Raw genomic sequence first — 26,571 nt, forward strand, 5'->3', positions numbered from 1 at the left:
TTAAAATCACCAGAAACCACAGCTTGTGTTTCTGAGGAGTGCTCAGAAAAGCAGTCAAAACCTCTGCAGTAACTCCTAAACCAGAGAAAGTCCAAAGTGGCTTTGCCCTTGAAAGCTGTAGTTTAAAAACACTTCGGAAAAGCCATGATTTTAAACTCATATACTTGCCTGTCAACTGCTATTTCATTCATGTTGAAATTACCGTTCATTCTGAACTGCGCAATTCCCAACACGTTGTCAGATGAAGAAATAATCACATGAAAATCAGAAGACTGTAGTTAAATTTTATTTATCAGTTCTATTGTTAAATTACACAATCAAAGTCAGTGGATCGGCCTGTAAATCTACACAATAAGACAGCGTCTACAGTGGAAATCAGTAGAATTTGATATGGTTATGACAAAATGGTATCCTTATATTCGTACATCCCCTATATACAATAAACAGTATACACAAAGAAAATGCAACTAGTCTCTGTAAACCATGCACACCACAGCATAAAAACAAAATGCACCTTCTGCAACAGGCCCTCCAGCTTGCCCACAGTTAAGTCCTGTTTACAGCAGTGCCTTTCAGTTTTAACAGCGAATTATTTTCCCCCGTAAAAACCAAAATACAACTGAGACATCATATTGGCAACTGCAGTTCTCATTTAAAAAAAAAAAAATTGCTGTACATGAAGTTATTCTCTTTTCCAAGCTGCTAATGCAGGGTATTGGTTTGCTGCTGCTTTGCTCTCCGCTTGCTCCCGGCAGGATTGCTGCCCCCCGGGTTGCAATACAACATGAGATGTAAAACAACTTTCAGATAACTTAGGCGTGGAGCCATAAGATGGTTTTAAAGCCTTCTGCCTTGTTTTACGCCCCGCTGTCCTCTCGGTGTATAGAATATTACAGGTGAAAGGCAATAGTGCAAGTGAGCCTTGTAAGCATTGTGTACCTCGGGACAGAGCGCGCCCTTTTTGGGTGCCTCCATCACCGCGCACCCGCACCGAGATCGCCACTTAGGGCCAAGCTCGGGAGCGTTGCAGGCTACGTACGAAATTTCTGAACTTGCTGAATGTCTAGCCCAAGCCTTGCAGAGGTTTTTTATTTATTTATTTTTTTTTGCATAGAGATTTATAGGAGCCCCTCGCACCTCCTGCCCCATCTCCTCTCCCTGTCAGTCTCGGTGAGGCCGAAGGGCTGTGGGTGAGCCCGGTCCAGCTCCAGCTCCGCACCCTGCGCCCCAGCAGAGCCTGCTCGGGAGCGGGCTGCTGCATCCCTGTGCACCATGCAACCTTCTCATCCTGTGTAACTATGGCTATGGTAAAATTGGTTTCCGTCATTTTTAGTCATCGCTCATCCGTCATCGCTAAGAAGGGCTCAAGAGCATAGAAAAAAAAAAACCCCTGTTCTTATCTGGTGTAGCAAAGATTTACTGGAAGCAAATCCTAATTCAAGTGTAAATCTACTTCTTCCATTGAGCAATCTCTTCGTAATATTGCTGGGATTAGAGAGTTTTATGATTTTTTAAAGACACTACACAAATATCCGCAACATAATTTCATCTAGTTTATACCACCAATTATTAAGGAATGATAAATTCAGCATTATGTATTCTAATGGGTAAGAAAGACTTAAAATTAGACACTGTCACAGGACTATAATTTGGAAAAGGCTTTATGAAACATGAAGATGTGCTGTAACTTTTCCAGAATGGTTAAAATCATACTGCCCTGAAAAATTCTGGAAACAGTGTCTATAACATTGGCATTGAGTTCAGAAAAGTACGTATGTCTTTTTTTTTTTTTCTTTTTTTTTAATATGAGATAGACCAAGCTTAAAACTCTAAACAGCAGTAGGTAGAAAAAGTTTAAAATTTTAAATATTTATATAACTAGAGAAATTACTTCTATTCCTTTTAAAAGCCAATATTATACATAAAACTAGTCAATATTTTTTCTAGACCTTTATTGTTCCCTTCATCGTCCATTCATTAACTTGGTAAATACCATAAGCAGTTGGTGCCCTTGAAAACGTATAATTAAAATAAAATAAAGATAAAATCAAAGGGAAAAGGTTTTGCTCATACACTGTATTGTGAGAGTATGCTAAATGCTCATTATTAGGAAATGAGTTTGCTTCCCAGATAGATTTCAGCCGAGCATCATAAACATTTTCCAGCATCCCATTTTGTACTCATAACTAATTTACGGATTTTTGTTTTTTCTTTTCTTTTAAATAAACGTCCAAGCAACCACTTCCGATGAGCCTACTTGGCTCCCGTATTTCATAAATAATCCAACAAACCTAAAAAGGACAATTTAATTACACGCTAAGATTAAGTGTTCCATGTACAGTACAACATTTACTGCAAAGGCAACTGCAAAGGCAACATTTTAACCTCTTTTTGCTTCAAACCCTTGAGAAGCGTGATTTGTTTGGACTGCTCCGGCGTCTCCGATCTGCGGGTTGGGTTGGGTTCTGCTTCGTTTTTGGTGTCCGGCGAGTCCCCCCGCACTACCGCCGCCACCGCTCCACGTTCCCTATGTAGTCAGTGCTGGAGCTGTTCTCGCCCTGCTCTCTCAGGCGCGCTTGCTTCGCCCTCAGGATCTTGCGCTGCTCCTGGCGTTTCCGCCGCGCTTCCTGGTGCTCCTTCTGCCGCATGTACTGGTACCGCTGCAAAAACAGGTCTTTTGCATAATCGTACAATTCCACGTCTAAAAAATTGAGGGCCTCGATGCGCTGCTGAGTCTGCTCGTCTATCTCCACGCTGGAGGCCCTTGTGCTATTGTACTGTGTGAACGGCGAGATGAAGTTCATGTTGAAAGTCTTCTCAAAGAGATACTGAGTCTTACGCTGAAACTCGGTCAGGCCGAAGAAGGCCATGCGCTTCAGGTTCTCCTTGGCACTGTCCAGCAGAACCTTGTTTCTCTGCTCCTCGGGCATGACCGACAGGTTGTAGCATCCCACCAGGCTGAGGTCGGACAGCATGCGGACCTGGCGGTTGTTGGCGAGGTTGTAGGGGCAATCCATGAACTCCTGCAGGGAGCAGCCCGACCAGTCGTCCCCCGTGTAGCAGCTGGGCAGCTCCTCGGTGGTCGGGGACCGGCCGTCGCAGACGTGCAGGGACGCCTTCCACGTCGCTCCTCGCTGGACGTGGCGCCATTCGCTCAGGTAGCGGGAGACGGGGTCACGCAGGATGGTGATGTAGTAGAAATTCCTGCCAAGGGGAGAGGAAGGCAGAGCGTTTAGTCCCGAGTGCCTCCAGCACACGGCGCATTAACGTTCAAAATCAATAGAAACTTGGAGATGCACTAAGAGGCTTTCAGGAGCCCTGCCGCAGAGCGCTCCTCTGCGTGCTCACCTCTGCAGGGTGAAGGATGGCTGAACAAACTCCCCGGGGGGAGCGGGAAGGGTTGTATCTACCTGCACACGTCTGTCTCTGCTTAATGGGCTTTGCCTCTACAGAGATGGAAGGGAACCCAAGATTCCCCTCTGTGCTGGGCTGCCCACGTGGCAACGAGGCTGGGTGCCTCAACTGATGCTCTCCCCAGACCTCGGGAGAATAAACAAAATATCTCCCAGGATGTAAGCCCCAACCCAAGCAGGGCACAGGTAGCACTGGCTTTTTTAGTTTCCTTGTACAACAGAGCTGCACCGACAAGTTTATGTAGGCTGCAAAAAACTGCTCGTGCTACTTTTCCCGATGAGCAGCCGTGGGTCTCAGCTGCACGACCCCCCGAGCAGCGTTACACCTATGAGGAAGACATTTCCTTTCTCAGGCCAGATAGATGGGATGTGCCCAGAAGACCCAACCCACTTGCATTGAAATGAGGATCTCAGAAAAGCCCATGCAAATCTCGTTTCATCCTCCTGCCTTCACCTGATACAGGACTGCAACGATGAGAGAGGAGAGAGAAGTGAATAACAGGAAGTTAAAGGATGCATTACACCATTCTGTAAGAGAAAACATTTCCAAGGGAGGTGCTGGCTTTGGTTTGGAGCAACAGGACAGCAGCACACACGGGGGACATGCTGCTGCAGGGAACTCCGTCAGGCTGCCAGCTGGAAATGCTGCAAGCTCAACCTTACATATATTATTAAGAGATCACTCGCACATTAACATCCACCATCAAACACCACGTTGTCCACCGTCGGCGGCCCGAAGCCATACACACCAAGCTCTTCGCACCTCCTTTAATATGACCTCGGCCTCAGCGATGATGCCGGAGGTACGCTGTCAGGATACCAGCCATCTGCTTAAGTAAATGGCATTAAAGTAGCTCAATAAGCAAACTGTGCTGCCAGGGAAGGCCACTCCTCCAGGACGAGGACGCCAAGGAGTGTGTGCCCAGGAGCCCCGAGCCCCCAGGGTGTGATCGCCATGTCCTTGGTGCTGCGTAAGGAGGAGAAGGGACATTCATTTGCTTTCCCTAGTGGCATCACGACTGGCCAATCTTTTGTTCCCTATCATTTCCTTCGTCAGAAAAGCCACTAGATGTCAATGTTTTACAGCAAATTGTCTCTGGGTGGACTGAAAAGTGAATCACAAGCACCAAAAGCATCCAACAGCACAGGGGAAAGGGAACTGGGAGAGTCACCATTCCTCTTCCCATTTAGAGCATCCAAGCTCGTAAATAATTAAATAAGTAGAAAGTACAATAAACTTGCAAAACCAAATAAGGCCAAGGAGCCCAGTACAGCATCAGCGGCCAGACACAATGGCACCCGACACTCGGAGAGCCGGGACACCGCAATCAGCACTATTGCCATCCCCACACCACTCACCCTGGTGCTGCTCCCTGGCTCCAAGGGCTTTGGCCATGGGTTCACACAGGTGAAGGAGGCCAAAGCCCCTGCCACGACCCCGAGGAAGGTACTTTTCTCCAAAACAGGGTCATTAAATGATTTACCGTGAGAGCTGGAGTTAGGAGGGAGCAAGGATGAAGCTGACTTTCACGTGGCACACCCGGAGCGGCAGCCACCAACCTGACGTTGTCCCTTGCAAAGATGGGAAGAGTTTCACTCTCTGTCATCTCAGCAAGTCTCTGGCAGCGCTGGAGAACCCAGCAGGGCAAAGGGCTTTCCATGAGCACCGTCACCCCAACCAGCCACCCCGACGGACCTGAGCTGACCCTGGTACACCAGGCCTCCTTTGATACAGCAATGACACAGCCTTGTGGGGGTCCCCGACATGGGGAAACGGAGCATCTCCGGGGCAAAACCAAGCCCCTTCTTTAATTCCTGCCAGGACTTCTCACCCTTGGATCTAGTTTATTTGTACTAAAATAATGACCTGACCCTCAAGTGATAACAAGTTAGTGCCATATAGCACTAACCTCTACGCTAACTATAGCAACTAACATATACCCATCAAACCTCTGATGACAGAGGAGGCAAAAGCAAAGCTCTGCTTACCCCAGAGCACCTTGTACGACCTGGCCCATCAACAGTTCGGCAAGGCTCGGGGGGGAGCGAGGTGCAGGCACGGGGGTGCTGCCGGCTAAGGGAGAAGGCCAACAAAACTGTATGCTCTAAGGTCATCACGGCAATCAATGGGGAGTTAATGCAAGAAGGGAAACAAATCCTGAGCCAAGATCGATACAGCGAGCATTTTATCGTAGCTCAAACTCTTCAGCCACTCTCCCTCTGTGCTCTTTGGTCACAGGCAGTGACAAAGTGCCTCCCTTGGCTGCTGTTGTAAAAACAAAAGAATGAATAAAAACTTGTATGTTGGCAGAAGAAACTGTGTCATAACGGATCCCCATCACCCCAGGTGGCCAGCGGCCTCATCCGGTGAGATATCTCCATCAGTGCCCATCAGAGCAAAACGCTGCAGTCGAGGGAGACCGGGGAGCGGAGGCTGAGTAAGGATGCTCACTGGACTCTGCAGTGAGCGTGGAGGTGTCTGGGCTCCCTCCAGCACCTCACGCTCAGGAAGCCAGGCCATCAGCAGGGATGCTTATGGGATGCCCCAGACCGAGCCCATATCCTACCCGGCCTGAGCACAGCTCCCTGCAAACAGGCTCAGTGCTGTTATTTATACCATGTCGTTATTTACCAGATGAATCCTGCTTTCAAGACATGGCTTACAGAGAGATGCTTTGTCAGCTGCTGAGCCAATATCAGCTATTTTGTGCGTTTCTGCCCTTCTTAAGTTTCCCTGTTAAAATTCTACTGAAAAAGGCACCATCCCTTTTGGGAACACCAGCTTTTGGGTTTGCCCCAAGCCACTCTCAAGCATGTTAGAAATCACGGCAGCTCCGGAAAAGCAGCCATGCTGCTCTGCGTTTATCTGAACTGAGCTTCAAAAAGTCACAAAAGCTTTAATGTATCGTCAAGTCAGAGCCGTGCCAGAGATGGATTCGGCCATCAGCGCTTAGCGCATCTTTCTGCTGCAACTGGGAGGAAGACTCAAAGCTTTTCAATTATTTTTAGCTCTGTACGTAACAGCTTGTTCTTTCTGCTGTCTTAACAAGGGGGTGTTGAGCTCTTGCCCATTCCTTGAAGCTTGTGCTTCAGAGCCCGAGACAACACGTTTGCAGGTAGAGCTCAAACTTTACTGTGAATCATCCCTCTGACTTAAAGAGCTGCACTCATCAGAAACACAGATTTTCTAATAAAGTTGAGCTGGATGCCTATGAAGCAGAGAACAAAAGGTGCTCGTGAGCAACTCAAAAAGTAGGTTGACCCTGGAGCCATCAGGAATGCGAGATGGTGTGACAGTCACTTGCTCTTGGTGTCTCCCTGCACACAGCTATTCCCCAAGGAACGTGGGGATCAAACAGTCCCACAAGGTTGAGTTTGTCCCCCATGCTGCACCACCCGCTCTGCTTATCACATCACTGCGAGGTTGAAGCCAGAGTGGTTTTGGGAGCCGTGAATTATTTGTGCATGATCCATTACTGCAGAGTTGCTCAGGAAAGGTCAGAAGCTCCCTTCAGACAAAAGCCCAGCTAACGGCTCGCATCGTCTGCCAGGGCGTGAAAGCTGGGCTTTCTTGGTGCTTTGACGCTTCTACCCATGGGTGGGACAAGGAAAACAGGAAAGTGGCACAGACAGGCAGGCTGACGTGCTGGAAGCCAGGGATGGAGAGAGGAGAGACGTGCTCGGCCTCCCCACAGCCGCAGCCATGCCAGCCCTCCAGCTGCATCCTCCTGGCACGCCAGCTGCCACACCGTCCTGGCATCACTGCAGTGCCAGGAAAGCCACGTTTCACCCATGGGCTGGAACTGCAGCTCCCTCCAACTGACCCAGCACGGGCACCACCTCTGGGGCAGTGGTGCTGCCACGCCAATGCCCCGTGGCCAGTCCCAGGGCACTTTAATGACCTACAGGGTCATGAAGATGCTCTATCCTCTTCCTCCTGCACAAGCGCTGCTACCTCATGTCAGCATCCCCCAGACCCCCACACGGGAGCAACGCATGCTGGCTTGGGGGGACAGCACAAGCCCCTGCCTGACGTTTTTGCTATGACATGACGTTTGCTAAGATAAAATGTTTTTGGTTGAGAGGGACCAAGAAACACGTGCTGTCAGTGGACGGACCTGCTTTCAGCTGTCTGGTTCCTCAGCCCACAGCAGCCCCCTCTCTCCTTCCTGCACAGCACCTGGAGAAAATATGAAGCAAACTGAAGCCTCAAAGACCTCTGTGAATTTCTCTGAGGGGTTTATTGAGACTGAGCCATCTGCTCACTTTGAAGGATAATTCTGTGGTCACATAGCGCATCTGTGCCAGCCCCTTCCCCACCTCTGCCCAGCACAGGGGCTGAATGAGAATCCTTTTTTCCAGTCTAATGATTTTTTTTAAAAGCATCCTTGTAGCAAGCTTCTAAAAGCAACATTAAAGAGAGAAAAAATAAATTGAAGTCAAAGTGAGGAGGTGTGAAACCCCAGGGGATGACAGCACTGAGTAAAGCCAGAGACTTCAGAGCCCGGAGAAGCTGCCAGGGAAGGGATACGCAGCTACCCACGCCGCGGTGCTCAGGAGGCTCATCGCGTGCAGAGCTGCTCTGCTGAAATGAGGTGAGGAAGGGGAGACTTTGCTTTAGCATCAAAATGGGTCAGAACCTCCCGAAGTAAGAGCACAGCTCATCCCAACCCAACCGCCCCGGCCGTGCAAAGCAGGACTGCAAAGCAGCAGCCACCCAGGCGATGCAGAGAGAAAGGGTTATGGCCAAACCTGTGGACGGAGCGCGTGGGGAAGGCTGGCAGCTCCCTTCGCTCCTCCTTTGCCGTGCCACAAGCCCCCCTGCCGCAAGAGGCCTGGCAAAACAGACCACCAGCAGCTGAGCATCCATCCTAAGGGCCTGAGAGCAGCGGGCTGTGTGCCGGCGGCAAAGGGCTCACCAGGAAACTCTCGTCTGGCGGCTTTAACTCTTGTATACGTGCTCCCAGGGCACCTGAACCCCGAGGGAGAGGCTCTAAGCAACTGCTGGGGGGTCCAAATGGGAACCATTTCCATGACAAGCACAACTAGGGCTGGCTTCAGCTTGGCATGTCTGAGCCCCTTCGGGTTAAAACTCCCGCTGGTGCCAAGGCCGAGGAGTATTGATCCCTGCCCCAGGACAGAGGCTGCCACGCTGGTTAATTGCTTGTTGAGGTAGAGGAAGGCTGGAGGTCAGATGCTGGCAGCTGCCATGCCTTCAGCCTGGAAACCTGAGCCTGGCTTGATGGAGCTATGAGGTAAGGAGCTGGAGAGGGGAGCTGAAAGCTAAACATCCACTCACCATTACATCCATTAGCGTATGGATCAGTAGGTGAGGGACTGAGTGACCTTTTCCCATTTCTGCTGAGAAATGAGGCTGTAGCAAGAAGGGCTTTGTAGGCTACAGAGGGTAAGAAACCTACAGCCTTCGCAAAGGGAGCACTGCAGCCCCGGGAACATCCCGACCTCCCCCCCAGACTGTGCCCGGGAGCAAACTAACCCAGGAAAACACAGCTTTAGCACAGGGCTGAGGAAGCAGAGCTATCATTTCCAGGGAACCTACTGGGGCAGTCCCATTCACCCAGCAAAACTAAGGCTACCCTTTAAGCTGGCTCAGGCATACCAGTTTGTATCTAGGTCAAGCTCATCCAGATGGCAAGCCTGGCTAGGATGGTTTGGAGTCGCAGACGGACTTGTGCAGTGAATGGGAGGCAATTTTATACAAGTGTCTCCATCTCTTTGGGTGGAGATGGGGGAGGAAGGGAAATAAGGAATGAATCCTATTTCCTATAAGGAAAGTCCTGGGGGACTTTCTTGCCCAGTCCATGGACTTTGTGGTACATTAACAGGGCAGTGTGAAACCAAGTTATGCTCCAGGTGAAGAGGGACATTTTGAAAGGAGAGTTCCCTCTGAAGGGGCAGGGGCAAAGGGACAGACCAGATATGTATGTACCACATCCAGCAGAAAAGCAAACAGGATGAACTAAACCCCTGCAGCAGAGATTCTGCATATGATGCAAAGGATTAAGGACTGAGCTACTGAAAAAAGAAAAATAATCATAGGGTTGGTGCTTCGGCACCAGAAACAATGCACAATCACCAGAACTGGCGCGCAGCACAAGGACGATCAGTGTTCTTCCCACCCTCCCCATAAACCGCTCATGCCACTGAATAAAAATCCACAGAGCTCATTTATAAAAGAGTAGTCACATACTCATCCTTTTAAAAGCTGAGTAATTTGGGGGTTTTTTTTGATGGCAACTCCTCTCACACAGCTCATCCGACCAGAGGAAGATGCCCCTGCACGGTGGCCCCATGCACGGGTCGGAGATCCCATCCCCTTCTCCTCCGCCGCTCCCAGCAGTGAACTGAAACTCAGCCGCAGGCAGGCTCCTGCGCTCCTCCCTCGTCCCGCGCCGCTCACGATACGTCTCCACACGGGATAATTTGACAGCAAAGTCACGGACAATGATGGAAGGTCAGGAACGTGAACGGTGCGAGTCTCACATTTCTTGCTCTGCTCTTAGAAACCCTCCCTGCGCAGCTCTGAAGCTGCTGATGGATTTTAACCTTCGGCAGAAGGTCTCCCTACCGATCAATCATGCCCACCATGTCTCTACGAGAAGTCAAACTCAATTACACCACACCAGGCGCCGGGAGTGCTTTGCTCCCAGTAGGTGAGGTTAATTCCCATCAAGAGTGGCCCACTGAGAATTTGATTTGCTAATACCGCAAATTGTTCCTCCAAGAGAAATACCCCTGCTGCCTTGTTTGTTGGAGGCAGGCATCTGTTTGGAGATCGCTCTGAGAGAGGCAAAATGTTCATTTAATACTGTGACTCATCTTGATTCTTAACAAACTTTCTCACCTAGAGACACAATTAAAAGGACAGGGGTGAGCATCCTGGTAACAGCCTCTCCTGCCTCAACCATGCATGCTTGGAAACCCCCTCAAAATGGGAATACCTCTTCCCTGCTGAGAGGTGCTCCCGCAGCACAGCTCGCAGAGACAAGGCCGAAATATTTGGCAAGCTCACCGACGCAGCGCTGGGAATCAAATGTTTGCGTCTACTCCAGATCAGTCCCAGATGCTTCGCATCAGCGATGTGGATGGCAACGGCAGCAGCCGAGAAGCATCACCCATGGGCTTCCCGCAACGCTCCTCTCTGCTCCCAGCCCTCCCAGCCCTGCAAACAAGGGCAACAGCGAGCCCTTGAGCAGGAGAGGAGCAAGGGAGGCTGTCGTGCTCCCTGGGAGCTTCAGGGAGAAGATCTTACGCCCAGTGTCCCATGGAGGCTGCATGACTGCCTCCATGCCCCGATGCGCAGCCCGGCTGCCCGTGCCAGGTCCTCCCCTGCTGCGGTCGCGGCGCTTGCAAGGAGCCGAGCACACAACAGGGTTATCGGAGCAGGTCTGCTCCGCTTCTCCTCTCCTCTCCCCAACGGCCTCAGTGCAGCGCCTGCCAAGCAAACAGACCCAGGGCTGGGTCCTACTTGTTCCTACACGACCTCTTTTCATTCAGTCATTTCAACTGAACTAAACTTCCAGCTCCACCTCATCCAAAATTAGAAGTACGGCAAAATCTAGATGAACAAATGACTTCTTCCTTAAAGAAGTGAAGTATAAGGATTATGGGGAGGGAGAGAAGGAGGAGGAGGAACAAACACCGCTTTTCTCTGCAGCAGCCTGCAAAACTACAAGCACGCAGACTATATTCCTTTACTCTGGGTCTCAGGGTGGCACAGGAGAATCATGCATTAGCTCTGAACAAGGCCTGGGAGGAAAGGAGATAAGTATTTCAGAACTGTGAATTAAAGCCGTTAGCAAATGTAAATTTACATTTCCTCTAAGTAATCATTATGTTTTCACTTCTATCAGCACCCAATGAATCACAGAGATGTTTTGTCTAGAAACACTAATGGTGAGGGTAGGAAGCCAGCAGCCTACCCACAGTAACGGCAGCAGGAGAAAAGTGCCAGAGGAACCTATAAAAAGGAGCTGAATTTTTCAAGAACGGCAATTACACCAGCCCATCATTGCCCATGAAATTATCAAATAGGAAAGATCTGCAAAAAAGAAGTATTTCAGGCACAGAGGAAGGCAGCGATTTAAGATTTTGCAGCTCAAGGTACATGTTCATATACGTGCAGGCATGGCACATGCACACAAAGAAAATGAAAATAAGGCTTTAAATAAGTAAAAAATATGCAGCCTCACACACGCACATGCTCCCAGCTACCCTCACGCACAAACTAATTGTCCACAGCATTGCCTGTAGAGGGGAGAGCTGCCCTGCAGATTTGCCAGAGTGGTATTAATTTCATAATTGCCTGTATTATGAAGATCTCTGCAGGATACCCTTGCTCACAACCAATTCAGCAAGAACAGTGGCCTTTTTACTTCTCTTTTTTTTTAGCGGTGTATAAAAAGAGAAGCAAGTTTCCGTTTTTAGACTCGGCAAACAGAAGAGTGACTCAGCTGCTGGAGCCAGTCCTGAATTCACCGCCTCCCACCCCAGAGTCTGGCACGGGAAGGGGTGGCAACGCTGGGCAGAGGGGCCCAGACCCATCCCACCCACCCGAACTATCAGGAAAAGGACTGAACTGCCCTTTGGAAACACCCACCTCCCACCACAACCTACCCAGAGCAGCAAAGCTTCCCACCTCATTAGCTTAATTATATGACAGAGGCATCTGGATGGAGGGCAGCAGTGGTGCCGAGACCCCCAAGCTGCACACGAGAGGTAAAACCCAAGGAAAGGAGACAGAAGGCGGCAGAGGAGCATCAACAGTATAAGAGTGTACCATGCTTCATTCTTGCTGATGATGAGCTGCAGTATGGGTGATGCTGGACTGGTGATGCTGGCCTCCGCAGCACGCAAGGTCTTGGCTTTAGAAGTGCCTTTCTTGCTAAGGGCGATTATCCCTTACAAAACAGGATGCAGAACTGAATTTTGCCCTTAGCACACGCAAGGAAAAGTCAAGGTGTGAGTGACGTCTTTTGAAAAATCAAGCTCTGAAGCCCACAGAGTACCAGGAGTACCTTCCTACTCGCGGCGTGAGGAACCATCCCTGTCCCCCAGAGCTCACGTCTCGCAGAGCCGCAGCACGCAGCATCTTCCAGGCATGGTACAGCACCTCCCCATTCGCAGAGCTCTTATGGATTCATTAAAAAGCACGGCAGACCTCCCAAAGCGAAAAGGAGGCCACTGCAAAAGAGCTGGTGAATAACCACAGGATGTTGCTATAAATCAGATATTTACAACAGTATTTACCCTATCTAAATGCCGTCGCAGGAATTGGTTTCAACTTGTAACTGATATTTCTGCGGCGGCGAGGATAGAGGTTTGCAAAGCCTACACTCCATAAGCAGTGGTTTACAGAGAGGGAATAGTGGCAGTTTTTCATTTTCCAGAGTCCACTCACCCTTCCAAGAATCTTAATGCCTCATTGATTCATAATACAGTACATAAAGATTTCATTTTTTCCTGCACACAGTGATATATTATGGAGGCAATCTATTTTGCCACTGAAAAGTTTGCTTAGTAGAAAAATTTGGAGTTTTGACATTCAGGAAATTACAGTCATCTGTAAAGCACGATTGATATGCCAAGGCCAACATTTTCATTGCACTTATGGAGCCAGAATAACTATGCTAAAATACTTATTATAGTCTAAAAAAAAAAAAAATATCTCCAGGTTCTTGTTTATAAAAAGCATGTATTTAGTATTAAAGAAAAAAGCTTTATCCTTATATCCATACATATTTTAGCTATGTCTTAAATGCGCTAAGCCACATGCTCTCTGACCAGATGAAAATACTTTTAATAATTTAATAAAACCAATACTTCAGACAGCCTCTGCTGTGCCCTGAGCGTGCAAGCGGAGGGCACGAGCGGAACGCACGGCCACACGGAGCAGCACAAAAGCAGAAACGTGAGACAGGGGCTGCCGCACTGAACCTGCCCGATGTTCCCCGGGCTGCCCACACGCGTCCTGCCGCCCACCGGCCACCCAAAGGGTGCACGTTAGCTGGCGCACGTGAGGCAGAAGATTGCTGAACCCTGTGCGCTTCACTTGCAAGTTTTGTTGTCAATATGATCTAGAAGCAAGAGGGTGCAGAGGGCTCCCGTCTCAGCTTGACACGTACATTTGTCTTTTTTATGAATGTATGAATGTGTATTTAGAAGTTGTGATTTATCGTATTTCCTGAGCACTCGTTGCAATTTCCTAATCGCTGCTTGAACTGTAGTTAACACGCCTCCCCGTTCCTTCATATACGAAAGTATGTACTGCTGAACATCTCCGCCTCAACGTTGGAGGAATCCTGGAGCTCTCAAGAAAAAGATCATACGATTAGCCCCAAGAGCTCTGCATATCCCACAATAGGGAATTAACTCCAGAGAGGTATTTATAAAATCATTTGTTACTATATCAGAGCTCAATCAATTCTCTTCAATAATACCTAAAAGGAGGAGGTTTGCCTCGTGAAAAAAATGTAAGGCTGATGTTAATTCCTTCACAAGCCATTTGCAGATAATCTTCCGCATGCCAGTTAATATATCCCACGATAGGTTACATGAAAGTGCTTTTAAAAGCTAAAGGAAGGATATATAGCGTATAAAAAAGGCACATTAATGCAACTTATATTTTGCTTATCATAATATATTCTCAGCCTACTGCTAAAAGAGGGACAGAGGAGCGGACAACGTATTTACAGCTGCAACTTGCTACAATTTTAATTTCAGCTTTCATTGATTTCATTTAGCACCATGAGACTGTATAATGAAGAAATCTGTATCAATTGAAAATACCAAGTGTGCTTCTGCCCCACTAGGGCACTTCAGTAATATCATGTAATAGAAGGGGATTCTCATTTAATTGAATTGGAAATGAAACACATATTAGCTAAGAAAACTTAATCAGTGCAATAATATTAAAATGGGCCACTCAGACAAACTATACTGATTAAGTCACTTGCAAACATTTCCGTAATCATCACTGAGACTTGTGGCGTTAATGATTTAAACTCACTTTTCTACTCCAGGGAACAAAACTGTAATTTCATAGCAGACAATTAGAATATTTTAAACTCTCTCTCACACATTACAACACGGTCTCCTGGCAGAAGCACAGGATCTGATACTGCAAGGATATGTCTTGAACTTTGATGTACAAGAAGGTCTGCATGGATGCTGGGATGTCATCAAAATGTTTGATTTAAGCCAGGAGACAGCCCAGAAAGCACCTTGCCGGCTGGCGAGCATTTCTGAAGTACTCACTGCAGTTCCTCCGCAGACTTCATCTTTAATCTTGACTAGTTACTGATAGCACACACTGATGCACCGTAAAGCTGTGAGCTTCAAATGTCTCCCAGCAGACCAGGATTTTAAAAATCTTATTCACACATAGTTGGTTGACGTAACTGCATTTAAAATTTGCATGGAATAGCAGAGTGCATTTCTAATAAAACTCTGTAGATGTATTTGTAGTGTCAAAGCTCAGCTGGAAGGGGTTTTACATCAGCTAAGCAAGCAAGACTCTGCAAACATTACAAGATGTGCAGAACATCCCATTTCCCATGTCCACCAGTTCCACCTCATACATTTAGCAAAAGCATATTGTACTTGGTCTGAATTTGTTAGGGTGATGCCCTTAGAAAGCCACATTTATGGAAAATGCCACTTTTGCCTCTTACACAACCCTGAACCAACGCAGGGATGTGTCCATCGTGTTGGGCTCAGAGGAGGACCATCTACACAGTCCAAGCACGTGATGTGCCTGGGAACCAGAGACTGAGCTGGCAAAACCTCATCAGATGCTTTCTTGGGCGTCAGAGACACCACATTCAGCACAGATATCAGCTAGGACACATTGCGTGTTTATGGATTTCAGATGCCTCCTATATTGTTAATTAATCTGTAGCATTAAGATGTTCAAAATTCTATTTTAGGACAGCCAAAAGCAAATTCAATTTTTGCATCTTTTCAGTGCCACGAAGCAAACTTCAGCCAAATTGGCAGCTGCACTGAGGCCACCGCAAAGGGGAGACAGAGCAAGCTGGGCTGGGCAAGGAGAGGAGCCCAGCTGCCCTCCGCACCAGCGGAAGGGGTGAGGGCTGGCATCGCTGTGCACGAAGCACTCGATTCCACTGCCCACGAACAGCGCTGCTTGCTTTGCCTTTTGCTCTGTCTCTCTCGCAGCGAAGGTAACACGAGCGTGTGTCAAGACCTGACCTTTCTCTCGGCAGCTTCTCGCTGCGGTCCTTGAGCTCTGAGCCTGCTGCTCAGAGGAGCTGAGCTCCCACCCCACGCCATCCACAGCCAACCACGCAGGCAGAGCTTTGAACCCTCAGCCACACCAGCTGGAGGAAAAGTCTTGCTTAAGTTAGCTGAGATACCCTTAAAAACAAGCCGATTTCAGCTGAAGCCAAAAGCTAACCCACACTGCCAGAAGAAAACCAGGAGAGGCACCACCAGCCCAGCCCCAGCATGACCAGCCTAAAGCAAAATAAACCACATTATATTCAGGGTTATTCACTAAGATTCACAGCCCCTTCCAAAAGGATCTGCCATTGCTCCCATTCCTCTAACCTCCTCCTCAAAATGGGAAGGAAAAAAAAAAAAAGCAAAACTCCTCTATGAGCAGCGAGAGATGGTTCAAAACAGCATCGTTCCTATCTGCGAGCATCTCTTGAATGATTTTCAGAAGACACAGTTCTACTCCTCCATGGATTATTCTGGCTAAAAATGTGTATGACATTTTAATTATCAAGTACAAATGTTACTGCAAGCAAGCAATGAAACAGATGGTGTCCTGAATTTTACAGTACAGCCACATTTTCCAGCTCAAGTTTACAGTTCACCAATCAGCAAGCTTCAAGTCCTGCCTCGACCATGTCTCCCCTACCCATCTGAACTGCTGCAACCCTTCTGATGCCGGGAGTGCAGCTTTGGGAGTAGAAACTCAACGCAAGTTGTCCTCCTCCAAGCAAATGCACAGCGTGTTTCACAATGAGGAAACAAAATGGAGCACAACTCTATACGTCCCAAAAGCACGGCAGGTATGAAGCAGGAGAGCATTTGCCTTGGAAAAAGGATGAAGGGATGAAAGGTGGCTGAAGAGGAACTGCCCTACTCCAGGGAGCAAAGAGGTGACCTTGCTACCTCCATCTCAATGAAGGACTTAACTTGCTAATCTCAGCGTCTTCCCCAGCGAATCCCACTCATATAATTTATAGCTCCCCAGATTTCCTCCTCTTCCCCTGTGGTGTATTTGGCAGTCCTCCCAAAGGGCGTCCCCAAGGCGAAGGGACAGGATGGCATGCATGAGCGTCCCTTCGGCACCCACCAGTGCCAAGTCCCACATCACCAGGGGATGAGAGAGGAGCAAGGCCAGAAGCTTTTCCATTCATCCTTGCTGGCCTACCACCCTGCCAAAAAAACCAGTACCTATGACCAGATTTGCACTTTCACGTGTTTATTTCCCCCCTCTTATAAAAAACAAAATATAATTCAAGAAACAGGAGCCACATAGGGGAACATCATCACACGTGTCACACAATGTGGAGGGGGACGAGGAGGACCTGGGGCCACCTTCAACTGACCACAACTCTGTAAATGCACGTTCAGACGTGTCTGAGCATTATCCAGCAACGGATGTAGCCGCAGCCTAGAGGAGACCCAGCTCAGGCTGGGTCCACCCTGTGGCTTGCACCTTTCTTCTGTAAACCCCACACGGAACACAATGAAGCAGGTGAACACTCGTCTCCTGGGTTTACAGCACCATGGCAATGTGGTTCTTGCTTCGAGGAGCTTATGATCCAGTTCAGACAACACACTAGGAGAAGGTGCGGGTCCAGCGACCGTTGGGGGAGAGTTGTGGTGGCATCCCCGGAGTTCAGGCAGCAAACACGGTGAGCTTTCGGCTCTCGCTCCCTGCTGCGTGTGGCCAGGCTATGTCCCCATCAGGCCGAGGAGCACACGATGCCCTCGTTGAATGGGCTCTTAATTTAACAGGCTACGGCCAAACTGAATCTCGGAGAGCTTTCCTGGTACTCCGCTCCATTCATCTCCACTAACCGCAAAGGGGAGCCGCTGCCGGGGCTTATGGCATCAGTGCTGCAATTACCACAAGAAAACGTTTTCTGGGAAGGTGTCCCAGAGTATAATACGCCGAACGTTTCCTCTCACCACTCGCAGTACTGAGTAATAACCCCTTCTCTCAACGCCAGCACCAGGCTAGCTTCCAGCTAGGTCTGTGAGGACGGGCACCCGTCCCGTCGTGCCCCTGAGCAAGCAGAGCGCTGGTAACACCAGGTCTGCTCTCGCAATTCACCCTTGTGCAGACATCCGTGGGATGTGGAAGCACTCCTGCAAAGACTAGACAAGAGATGCTGCACAGGCCAAGGCACAGCCCCTTTGGACCCCAGACTTTTCCCATTTTGCTTTGAAACGTGTTCAGGAGTAGAGCTTTGGAGGTGGAGGGGCCAATGCCAGCTTTGTAGATAGCCAGTGATGCTTGGCTCACCCCGCTAGCCAGAAAAGCATTTGCCACGTGGGCTTTCACTTCTGCATGCAGATTTGCTTGCTGTCACTTAATCCAGTGACACGTTGGCATCCAGAGGTGAAGAAGGAGAGACCCATGGTGGTCCTCTGAGCCCACCTGGGGAACCTCTTCCTAAAGGGAGCCAAACAGGGCGCTTGCAGAGCTGGAAGGACCCAAGGGCAGAGCTTGCCTTGGAGCACAGGTGCCTTCACGAACACTTTCCAATGAGCCCCTGGACACCCAGGGAAACCCACCTGGGTATTTGGTTCCTCAGGGAGAAAAGCCAAAGCACCGGCCAGTACCACCGATACTGGGTACGCAGCCTGGTTTGCCGCAGATCGATGCTTTCTCATTTGAACTCAGCAAACAGGTGCTCCAGAGCATGATGAAGTGTATCACAGCAGCGCAGGTTCTGCTCTCAGTCACACCGGCAGCTGGACTGCTGTGATAAATAAACCTGAAAATCAACTGTCTGAGCGACAACGGCCTCTTCTTAGGTGTCCATCCCTGGAGGGGTTAATCTAAAACAATCTAATTTCTTTCCAAATCGCACAAAATCCAATAAACACCAGGCAGCAGTGTCTTTTCCCATTTAGCAGATTAAGAAACTGTGCTCTACCAAACTTATCTGAAGAATTCATTCCCACAAAATTACACCGGGTTTTGAACCTGAGGTTGATAGACTCCATTATATCTGCAGGCTGAGCCATCCACCGGGGGGCTAGATTAATGCACAGCCAAATGCCACCTGAGCCGGATTTTCCGGCAAAGCATCCGAGCAGGGATGTGGACAAGAGCAATGGGTGTGAAAGGGCTCACGACAGCGGCGATTTGGGCCAGGGCTCAGGCACAGCAGCAGCATCTTTAGCTACATCTCCACCACCCTGTCATTAAAACAGCAGCACCCCCGTAACTCATTTCAACATACTGAGACTGGGCTTCTCTTCACATTATTTTAAACAAAATGACACTTGCTCTAGACACTTAAATGCATCCTGGTCTCATCACATCAACAGAGGAAGCATATTTTTTCTGTTTATGTGAAAGGTGATATTGGATGCATCATACATTGAAATCGGTTGCTGGCTTCCTCCCTCAACATAAATAAAGGGAAAGAAAGTCAGAGAAGATAGATTTTAAAGATGTATACATATGCATACCCTATTTTCTAACCTAGAACATTATTAAATTCTTTCATATATTCATGTGAGAACTGCAAAAGACTGTGAAAGAAGAGATGCTATCACTCATACTTTCCCAGAGCAAGGATTAAGGAGCTTTTCTTCTTAATAAAAGCTATATATTTAAATAGTATCTGTTCGACCAAACCCTAGTTGGTACTGGCCAACAGAGGTGGAGTGTACAGCTCACATCCCAACTTTGTGGAGTAGTCCTGCCTGCAGGTCCAACCCAATCAGGGCAAGACCGAGCAAGAGATATCATGGTTGTCAGAGCTTTGACCTTTTTATAGCTATTAAGTGCCTTTAAATTTCTGCAGTTTCCACAGGTCTGAGCATCCTCTACCAAAAATACATCCCACACGCCCCATCCAGCCCCCTTCCCAGCCCTCGGGGAGCTGAGCCCAACCAAGCCCCATCTGAGCTGTTACCCAAAGGCGTTGCAGAAATGTTCTGGTTTGCAAGTGATGCTAAATTCATCTAAACAGCTTTATTTATGAGTGGTGTTACATCCCGCTTCTTGGGGAGACAGATCTGCCACTAGAATTGCCTTTTCCTGCCTGCAGAAACTGTAAGTCTGCATCAACATTACACAATTATTTTAAAGACATTACTTAGATAGCTCTATGGTAATGTGTATGTACACCAACCCCAGTCCCGCAGAATTTGCATGGCAGAATTTTTTATCATGCTTCTTAAAGATTAATAATTTAAAGCAAGTTGTAACTGTGCTAAGATTTAGTCTTATGTTTTCATCACTGCTTTATATCCTCATAAATATCCAACATTCCCAAGTATATAGGAATCTGAGATGGTATTCAAGAGGAAAAACTGCAACCAATATATCTTCCATTTATGGAATTGAATATAAGATCATATTCAAAGTGCTGCATTTACTGTCTGATTTTGAATACATAAAATATATAGCCATTACAAATTCACCTTTCATTGCAAAGCTTTGTTCTTGTAGTGACATAACTTATTGCCAGATTAGAGCCCTAAGTACGGCTAGACCGTTTTTCATCTTCTCCATTCCCACAAACACGACTGGGAGAGACAGGTCGTGCTCTCTATCAAAGTTGTGCTTACCACACAGCAATATTGCAACACGTCCCATTAGAGTTATGTCTGCCGAGACTGTGAGCACAGACTTGGCTGCAGGCACCTCCTAATGGAATTACATAATTGGAGGCATGTCATCTAAATCTGAACAAATTGGATTCCCTTGTCATGCACTATTGAATCAAAACGGAAAGAACGCTCCATGCTGTTATCTATGGTAAACCAACGACAGCAAATCCGGCGTCACTAATATTTTGATAATGTGATGTTTATTAAAAATGGGGGAGGGACTGGGGGGGGGGGGGTGGGGAGACAAAAGTTTCATGTAAGGCATGCCAAAATCATGTTGCATGCAAAAATGAGCTCCTCTGAGTTTGGTTTCAGATTGGGAATTATGTTAATGGTTTATGACGGTTGAGATGTTAAGAAGATGTAACAGCAGAACTATGCGAAGCTGGTTGCCTGTAGCAGCCAGGGAAGTGGAGGTGAGGACTTCGGCCAGCCCCTTCCACCAGCTCTGCACCTGGAAGAAGTGACACCCACCAAGGCGTTTTCTCTGCTGCCAGTCCCTCCCCTGCCCAGTGCACGGTGGTTCGGATGCATTAACATTCACATCTTGCAACCAAATTCTCCAGCCCTTGTAATTCGTAAGCATGCCCTGCTTTTCGTTTACAAGTATATCAACTTTAATTTGGAATTACTGGAGGAATCATAACTAGGGAGCAATAACTTTGAGCGCACTGAACTGCACATTCAGGGCAAATTTCCACTGAGCGCTCAGCTCGATCTCCAGCTCTGCACATATGAAAGAACAGAGGCATTAATTACATTACCAGAATCACTAATCAGCCCACTGCATCTTTACATTTCATCAGCTAACTGCTGGTGCAAAATGAGAGCCTTTTTTTCCTTTGATTCAGCTCTTCAAGCTTCATCAGGATATTTCCATGCACACATGGAATGCATTCATTAACAAAAACAACATGGAAAAAGAAACTAAGAAAAAACTGAATTCTGATGCCTTACAGAATTCATGGTTCTCCTAGTTAATTAATTGTGGGACAGCTCGGGCTCCCCCATCCTCACTGGGCCATCAGGGCATCTCGAGGACTGAGCCGGGGGCATCTGAGGCAGCACCGTGCAATGAGCAGGGGAGCAGAGCATCCCACCCGCTGTCCAGCCCAACGCACGCAGAGGTTCGGGCAACCGGCCGGCGGTCTGCGACAGCAAGAGGGAGTTATACGTAGTATGACCCTAACGTGGCTAGCGCACTGCAGAAATTCGGGTTCCAGAATGACATCAGCACGCTGTACTCTAACACCAACAGCTCTGCCCCCCACCTCCAGCAGCCTTGCATTTATGCAGTAGGTGTGCCAAACACCTATTTATATTCAGTGTGAGGGAGAAATGCTGTCAAATCACCAAATTACCTCAACTTGTGAGAGCACACAGCACACAGCAGGGGGAAAAGTGTTAACTACCTACCTAGCCGCCGCCTGTAGATCAACACTGAGAGGAGCCAGCTAAATATTTACTTTGCGCTCCTGGGGTCTGAGCATTTTCCCCTGAGTCGCAGTGCAGGATTACACCACCAGGCAGCCCAGTGCCCGCCCAGCTCCAAAAATGCGCAGTCCCGGCTCTGCAGCCCTTTGCAGAAGGGACCCTCAAAAAGTTGTATCCTTAAAATCTATAAGCCTGTGCAATCTCCAGCGAGCGTAAAGGGCCATTAATCCATGTAGATGAAAGAACTGCATGAAGAACAAACGCTCCTTGGGGTTGCCCAGCACCGTGTTTTCAGCCACGTGGGTTTCTCCTGCCCCACGGGCGGGAGCAATGCCATCTCACCACCAACTCCTCGGCTGCTTCTGCACCGAGCTCCTGGGGGCAACCGTGCCACAGAAAGCGATAAACATGGTGGGAACGGGGCAGATTCCCATGGTAGTGAAAGAAACAGCGACAGGAGAGCCCATGCTCCAAGTGGGGCTGTCCCACCGCTTCAATACCACCACGTGGTCCTGCTTTGATGGCTCATCCGGTCCAAAATATTACATTAATATTTAGTGACATTTCTAGACCTAAAGTGAGGGAGAGGGAAAAGGAAAATAACCAGCCAGCTCAGTATTTTGCAAGAGTTGGCAATGCCTGGCACATCTTAAATCTAAAGATTACCGAATTACACTGACAGTACTTGATCCCTAAGCGTCCTTGGGATTAAAGCTGAGCAGTTTAAATATCTCCGATAGCAGCACTGGCTGTGCAGATTGCCCGCCCCAGCACTGCCCTGGAGGAGCACAGCAGGGAGCTACACCTGAACTCCCGGCTTCCACGGCTCTCTGCGTGGCTCACATCTTGGAAGCTGTTGCTAAATAAATTGCAAAGGATGTTTACCTGCTCCTATCACAGGGGTGTCAACTGACCACAGCATAAACAAAACCAAACAGGATTACTGACTGCAGCATCCCCAATTCTTTTATCAAACCATCTTTTGTTAATCTGCAGCTTCAGCCTTTTCTGCCGCCAAGTTGTGACCTTCCTCGCCATGCGCCCATCTCCATAGAGACGAGCTCTCCTCCTTGATGGCAGTGCCTTGCTCTCATTGACCAAAGAGATCCTCTTAAGTGACTGTGGCATATACAAAAGATCTGAAAGACAGCCTAAATTACATGATACATCCTTACATCTTCACGTCAAGCGCCAGCCTGTCTTAAAGCCTGAGCATGTCTGGTTGCACAAATGACCTCAACCACGTCGCTAAGGCTGAGTCTTTGCAGGGCTCGATGCCGCTGTGCTAATACCCTCGGGTGACACGACTGACGCCACCAGACAACATGTACTCGACACAGCCGCCTCGCAGAGAGGCTGCTGTTTTGGCTAACAAACCAGGGACTCAACTGCGGACCTCCGGGATGGGCTACAACAGATTTGCTCTTTGCATTAGAGCAAGAAACTGGGGTTGATGCAGACTTCTTATCTGATATGGCTTAAAAGAAGCCACGACAAACACCCCCTGGGGCAGTTACGTGGAGTCAGGGCGACTCGCTGCCTTCTGCAACGCAGAGTTGCAGAGTTGAGTTGCAGAGCCCTCAAGCCACCCAAGAGCCGGCAACTCAGGATCACCATGGCACATTGCTTTGCACCAACATGGACAAAACCCCCGGAGCATCCCAGCCAGGGAGGGGAGGAGGGAAGGGCACACCGGGATGCTGAACAACAGCCGTGTCCTCAACACAACAGCAAGAACCAATGCCGACATCCACCCAGCTGGAAGACACCTGCACACCAGCCATGACCCTGTACACCCATACAACATCATTAAAATCAGTATTTTACCTCCCGATTGTACGATGCTCCTGCTAGCAGTAACGAACATAGCTGCATTTGTTATCTGGCAGGCATAACCACAACTCTCCAGGGCAGCTGCAAAATTCAGAAAACTCATCCACAAACAGAGATGTTATGAAGCTCATTCTTGCACTCAGCCTCCTTTATGTTAGAAGTATCAGCTCGTAATTAATACATTACAACTAATTAATATCACTAATTAATGAATTGGAGCAAGGGCAGGGAGCTAGGAGAACATTGTTTTTGATAGCTATGAAATGCACTAACAAGACCCAGCTGGGAAATGACTCCTCTCTTTTGGGAGTTTTTACTAGTTTGATTTCCAATCAAAAAAGCTCTTATGAATATTTAAAGAAAAAAATTATTATAAGAATAGAATGAAAAAAACACTGCCCAGTGCCCCCAGTGTCACTCATCCTTCCCCCAGGGCAATGCTGTCAGGCTTTACTGGAAACGAGGGGGTCCACACGGGAAAGGGATGGCACGTGCTTAAATTAGTGTTGACACCTCTTTAAAATCAACTGACCAGGAGACATAAATCCCCCAGAAAGCAGGTCCTGTTGGTGCTCATGGGGATGGTTTACCTGGAAAGGACCATACTGGAGTGGGGGTCCATGCGCTGGTGCGATGCTGAGCTAGGGAAGGAAAACGTTCCCCCAGAGTCCTCCCCCTGTCCATGGGGAACCTCATTGTCCCCCTTCGTGGCCCAGGGCAGCCTTGGTGCCTCTCTCAGATGCTAATTTGGGGATGTTGGTCACCCAATCAATAGTAATGCCATGGCTGGAAGCACACCCAAAACCCAGACGTCAAACAGCCTGGGGCTGGAGAGGGGGCTGTGTGTGTGTGTGTGTGTGGTGGTGGGGGGGGGGTTATACAGTAATAACAGCTGGTTGGAATAATAAATTAGCACCTAATTAACAGGAGTGTTGGCTACAAAACACTGAGTTAATGGAATAGAAAAAAAGAAGGCAAAAAGCTGCTGCTGTGAAACAGGGAGGTTGCTTTAGAAGCTGCTTTGTCAAGGACGCATCTTGGAAGTTGAGGGTTTAAAAGCTGAAGGAAGAAAAGTGCTTTTGTGGGGGGAAACTTCCCCAGTCCTTACCTAAGGTCAGGATTTGTTTCCCGGGTAGGCATTAGCCCGCAGCGCTGGTGGGTGATTAAGCCCAGACTCTGCCTATCAGGCAGAAGAAGGGGCTGTAGTGTCTTCAAGTTGCATGGGAAAGGACAAGGCAAGCATTTGGGATGCAGATAATACAGTCAGGACAAATATTTATTGGGTCAGTAGCTGCTGGTGAGAAAGAGAAGCTATAAAGTGGAGATAACAAGGAATAATGCTGCCACAATGGGAAACTGCACTAATGACTTAACAGCTCTTTGCACCTCTCCATAAAAACCTCCTAAGGGAAATCTCTTATTCAGTGCCGAGGAAACAGTGGTGTAAATCTGCTCTCTGCTCCATCTGACCCGCCTTGCACTCGCAGCAGCTGCCAGGCCAGCTCCCTTCTTGGCTTACTGCTCTTCTACCCTGTTTTTGCTTCCCTTCTCCAAGCAAGCTGCCGTAAATATTCTCCCCCGGCTTTCTGGCAGGTCCCAGCAGCGCCGGTGGAGCAGGGCAGGAGGAAAGACCCCCCACCACTCTCCCTGGAGCTTGGGGACTGTCCCGGCAGGGACATCGGGACGGGCACAGGCAGCAAGGGTGACCTGCACCCTTCCACACCAGCAACACCCCCCCAAACTCCAGCCAGTACTTGCCACGGGACCATGCACGCAAGGCAAACGCAGAATAAGCATCTCTGCTAGGTAGGAGACGCTAAGGACACAGTTCTAAAAAATGCCATTTAACTGTCTTTAATTAATATTCCGAACTACATGTAAGCCTTTAACACACAGCAGGATCACGGTGAAAGATTTATGAGATTGGTTCACCTTTTGCGAGTGCTGCCTTGGGTCATCAGTGCAAACTTATCGTCAAGCCCATGCACCAGTGGAGAGCTAGAGCGAGAGGGGAAGGGCAACATCTGCACGAATATGATGTGACCTACTTTTACAGTAATTTGAATGCATATCTGGGAAAAAAAACCCACCCTCTAAAATTTTAAGGGAGAATTATAAATCAAGGCATGACAGTAAACAAGTAATTTGTGAAGTCATACTGTCTACTCAGTACAAACAAGAGATTCATCAAATAATAAAATACTACTTTAGAAGAAAACAAGCACAATTATTTTATAATTATGGCTGCTCTAGTCTTCTGAGGGCAGGAAACCTTCCTACCTCCATAGAATCATAATCAAGACTCATCAAAGTCCTGTAAAAGCAAATCAATATCTGCTCTTGGCAGGACGAGTTAATTAATACCAGAGTGCTCTTCTGCATGCCTTCCTGGCTGTCAGTCTGAAGGTGCTAAGCACAGCTCTTCCTAAATGTTCTATAAAAAAAGCTCCTAGCACCACTGTGGCTACAAGTGACAAAGGATGCTGCGTCCCTGCGTGTCTGGATGTATGGGTACCGTGGGCTGCGCTTCTCTTCGTAAGGGAAGACATCCAGGCTTTTAAAATCAGTAAAAGGCAATCGACTCCATGCTTCTCCGGATCCTTATCTCCATCACACAGGAGACTCAGGCAGCACCATGCAGCTAATTTGCTGGTTTATCTATCACCACGTATACAGGGAAATCAAAGCCGCATCCTTTTCACCACTACTGCACTTGCAGAGCTGGTCCCCGGTTACATGTGGTTATCTGAGGTGCTGTGGCATCCCACACCAGACATGGTGCAGGAGAGCTGGTTGTTATCAGATAACTGACTCGTGCTGCCAGCAGTGGTGGGTTAATGCTCTGCCAGAGACTTTGGAGATGCCACTTCAAATATTGGCGATCAGAGCGCAAGCTTTCATCTTTCCATGGCAGATTCACTGGAGCTCCGTGCCATTTACTGCATGCCTCTTCCTTCTTTTTTCTTCTTATGAGACCTTTAAAACGGAGGTCTTGTCTGCCCTCTGTGATTAGCAAAGATCTCGCAGCCTTCCTGAAAGT

At 48.2% G+C, this 26,571-nt stretch overlaps 1 protein-coding gene across 1 annotated transcript in view; it reads right to left on the reverse strand.

Annotated features, from left to right (window-relative positions):
• Nucleotides 1-264: 264 nt before the first annotated feature.
• Nucleotides 265-26,571, reverse strand: part of HS6ST2 (heparan sulfate 6-O-sulfotransferase 2) — a 132,630-nt gene continuing 106,323 nt past the window's right edge. The window contains exon 2 of the mRNA XM_052813253.1: nt 265-3,204. Within this exon, the coding sequence (XP_052669213.1) occupies nt 2,502-3,204 (703 nt within the window). The 3' untranslated portion in view covers nt 265-2,501. The remainder of the gene's footprint in view (nt 3,205-26,571) is intronic.

This window comes from Harpia harpyja, chromosome 18 (genome assembly GCF_026419915.1).
Source record: "Harpia harpyja isolate bHarHar1 chromosome 18, bHarHar1 primary haplotype, whole genome shotgun sequence".
Lineage (NCBI taxonomy): Eukaryota > Metazoa > Chordata > Aves > Accipitriformes > Accipitridae > Harpia > Harpia harpyja.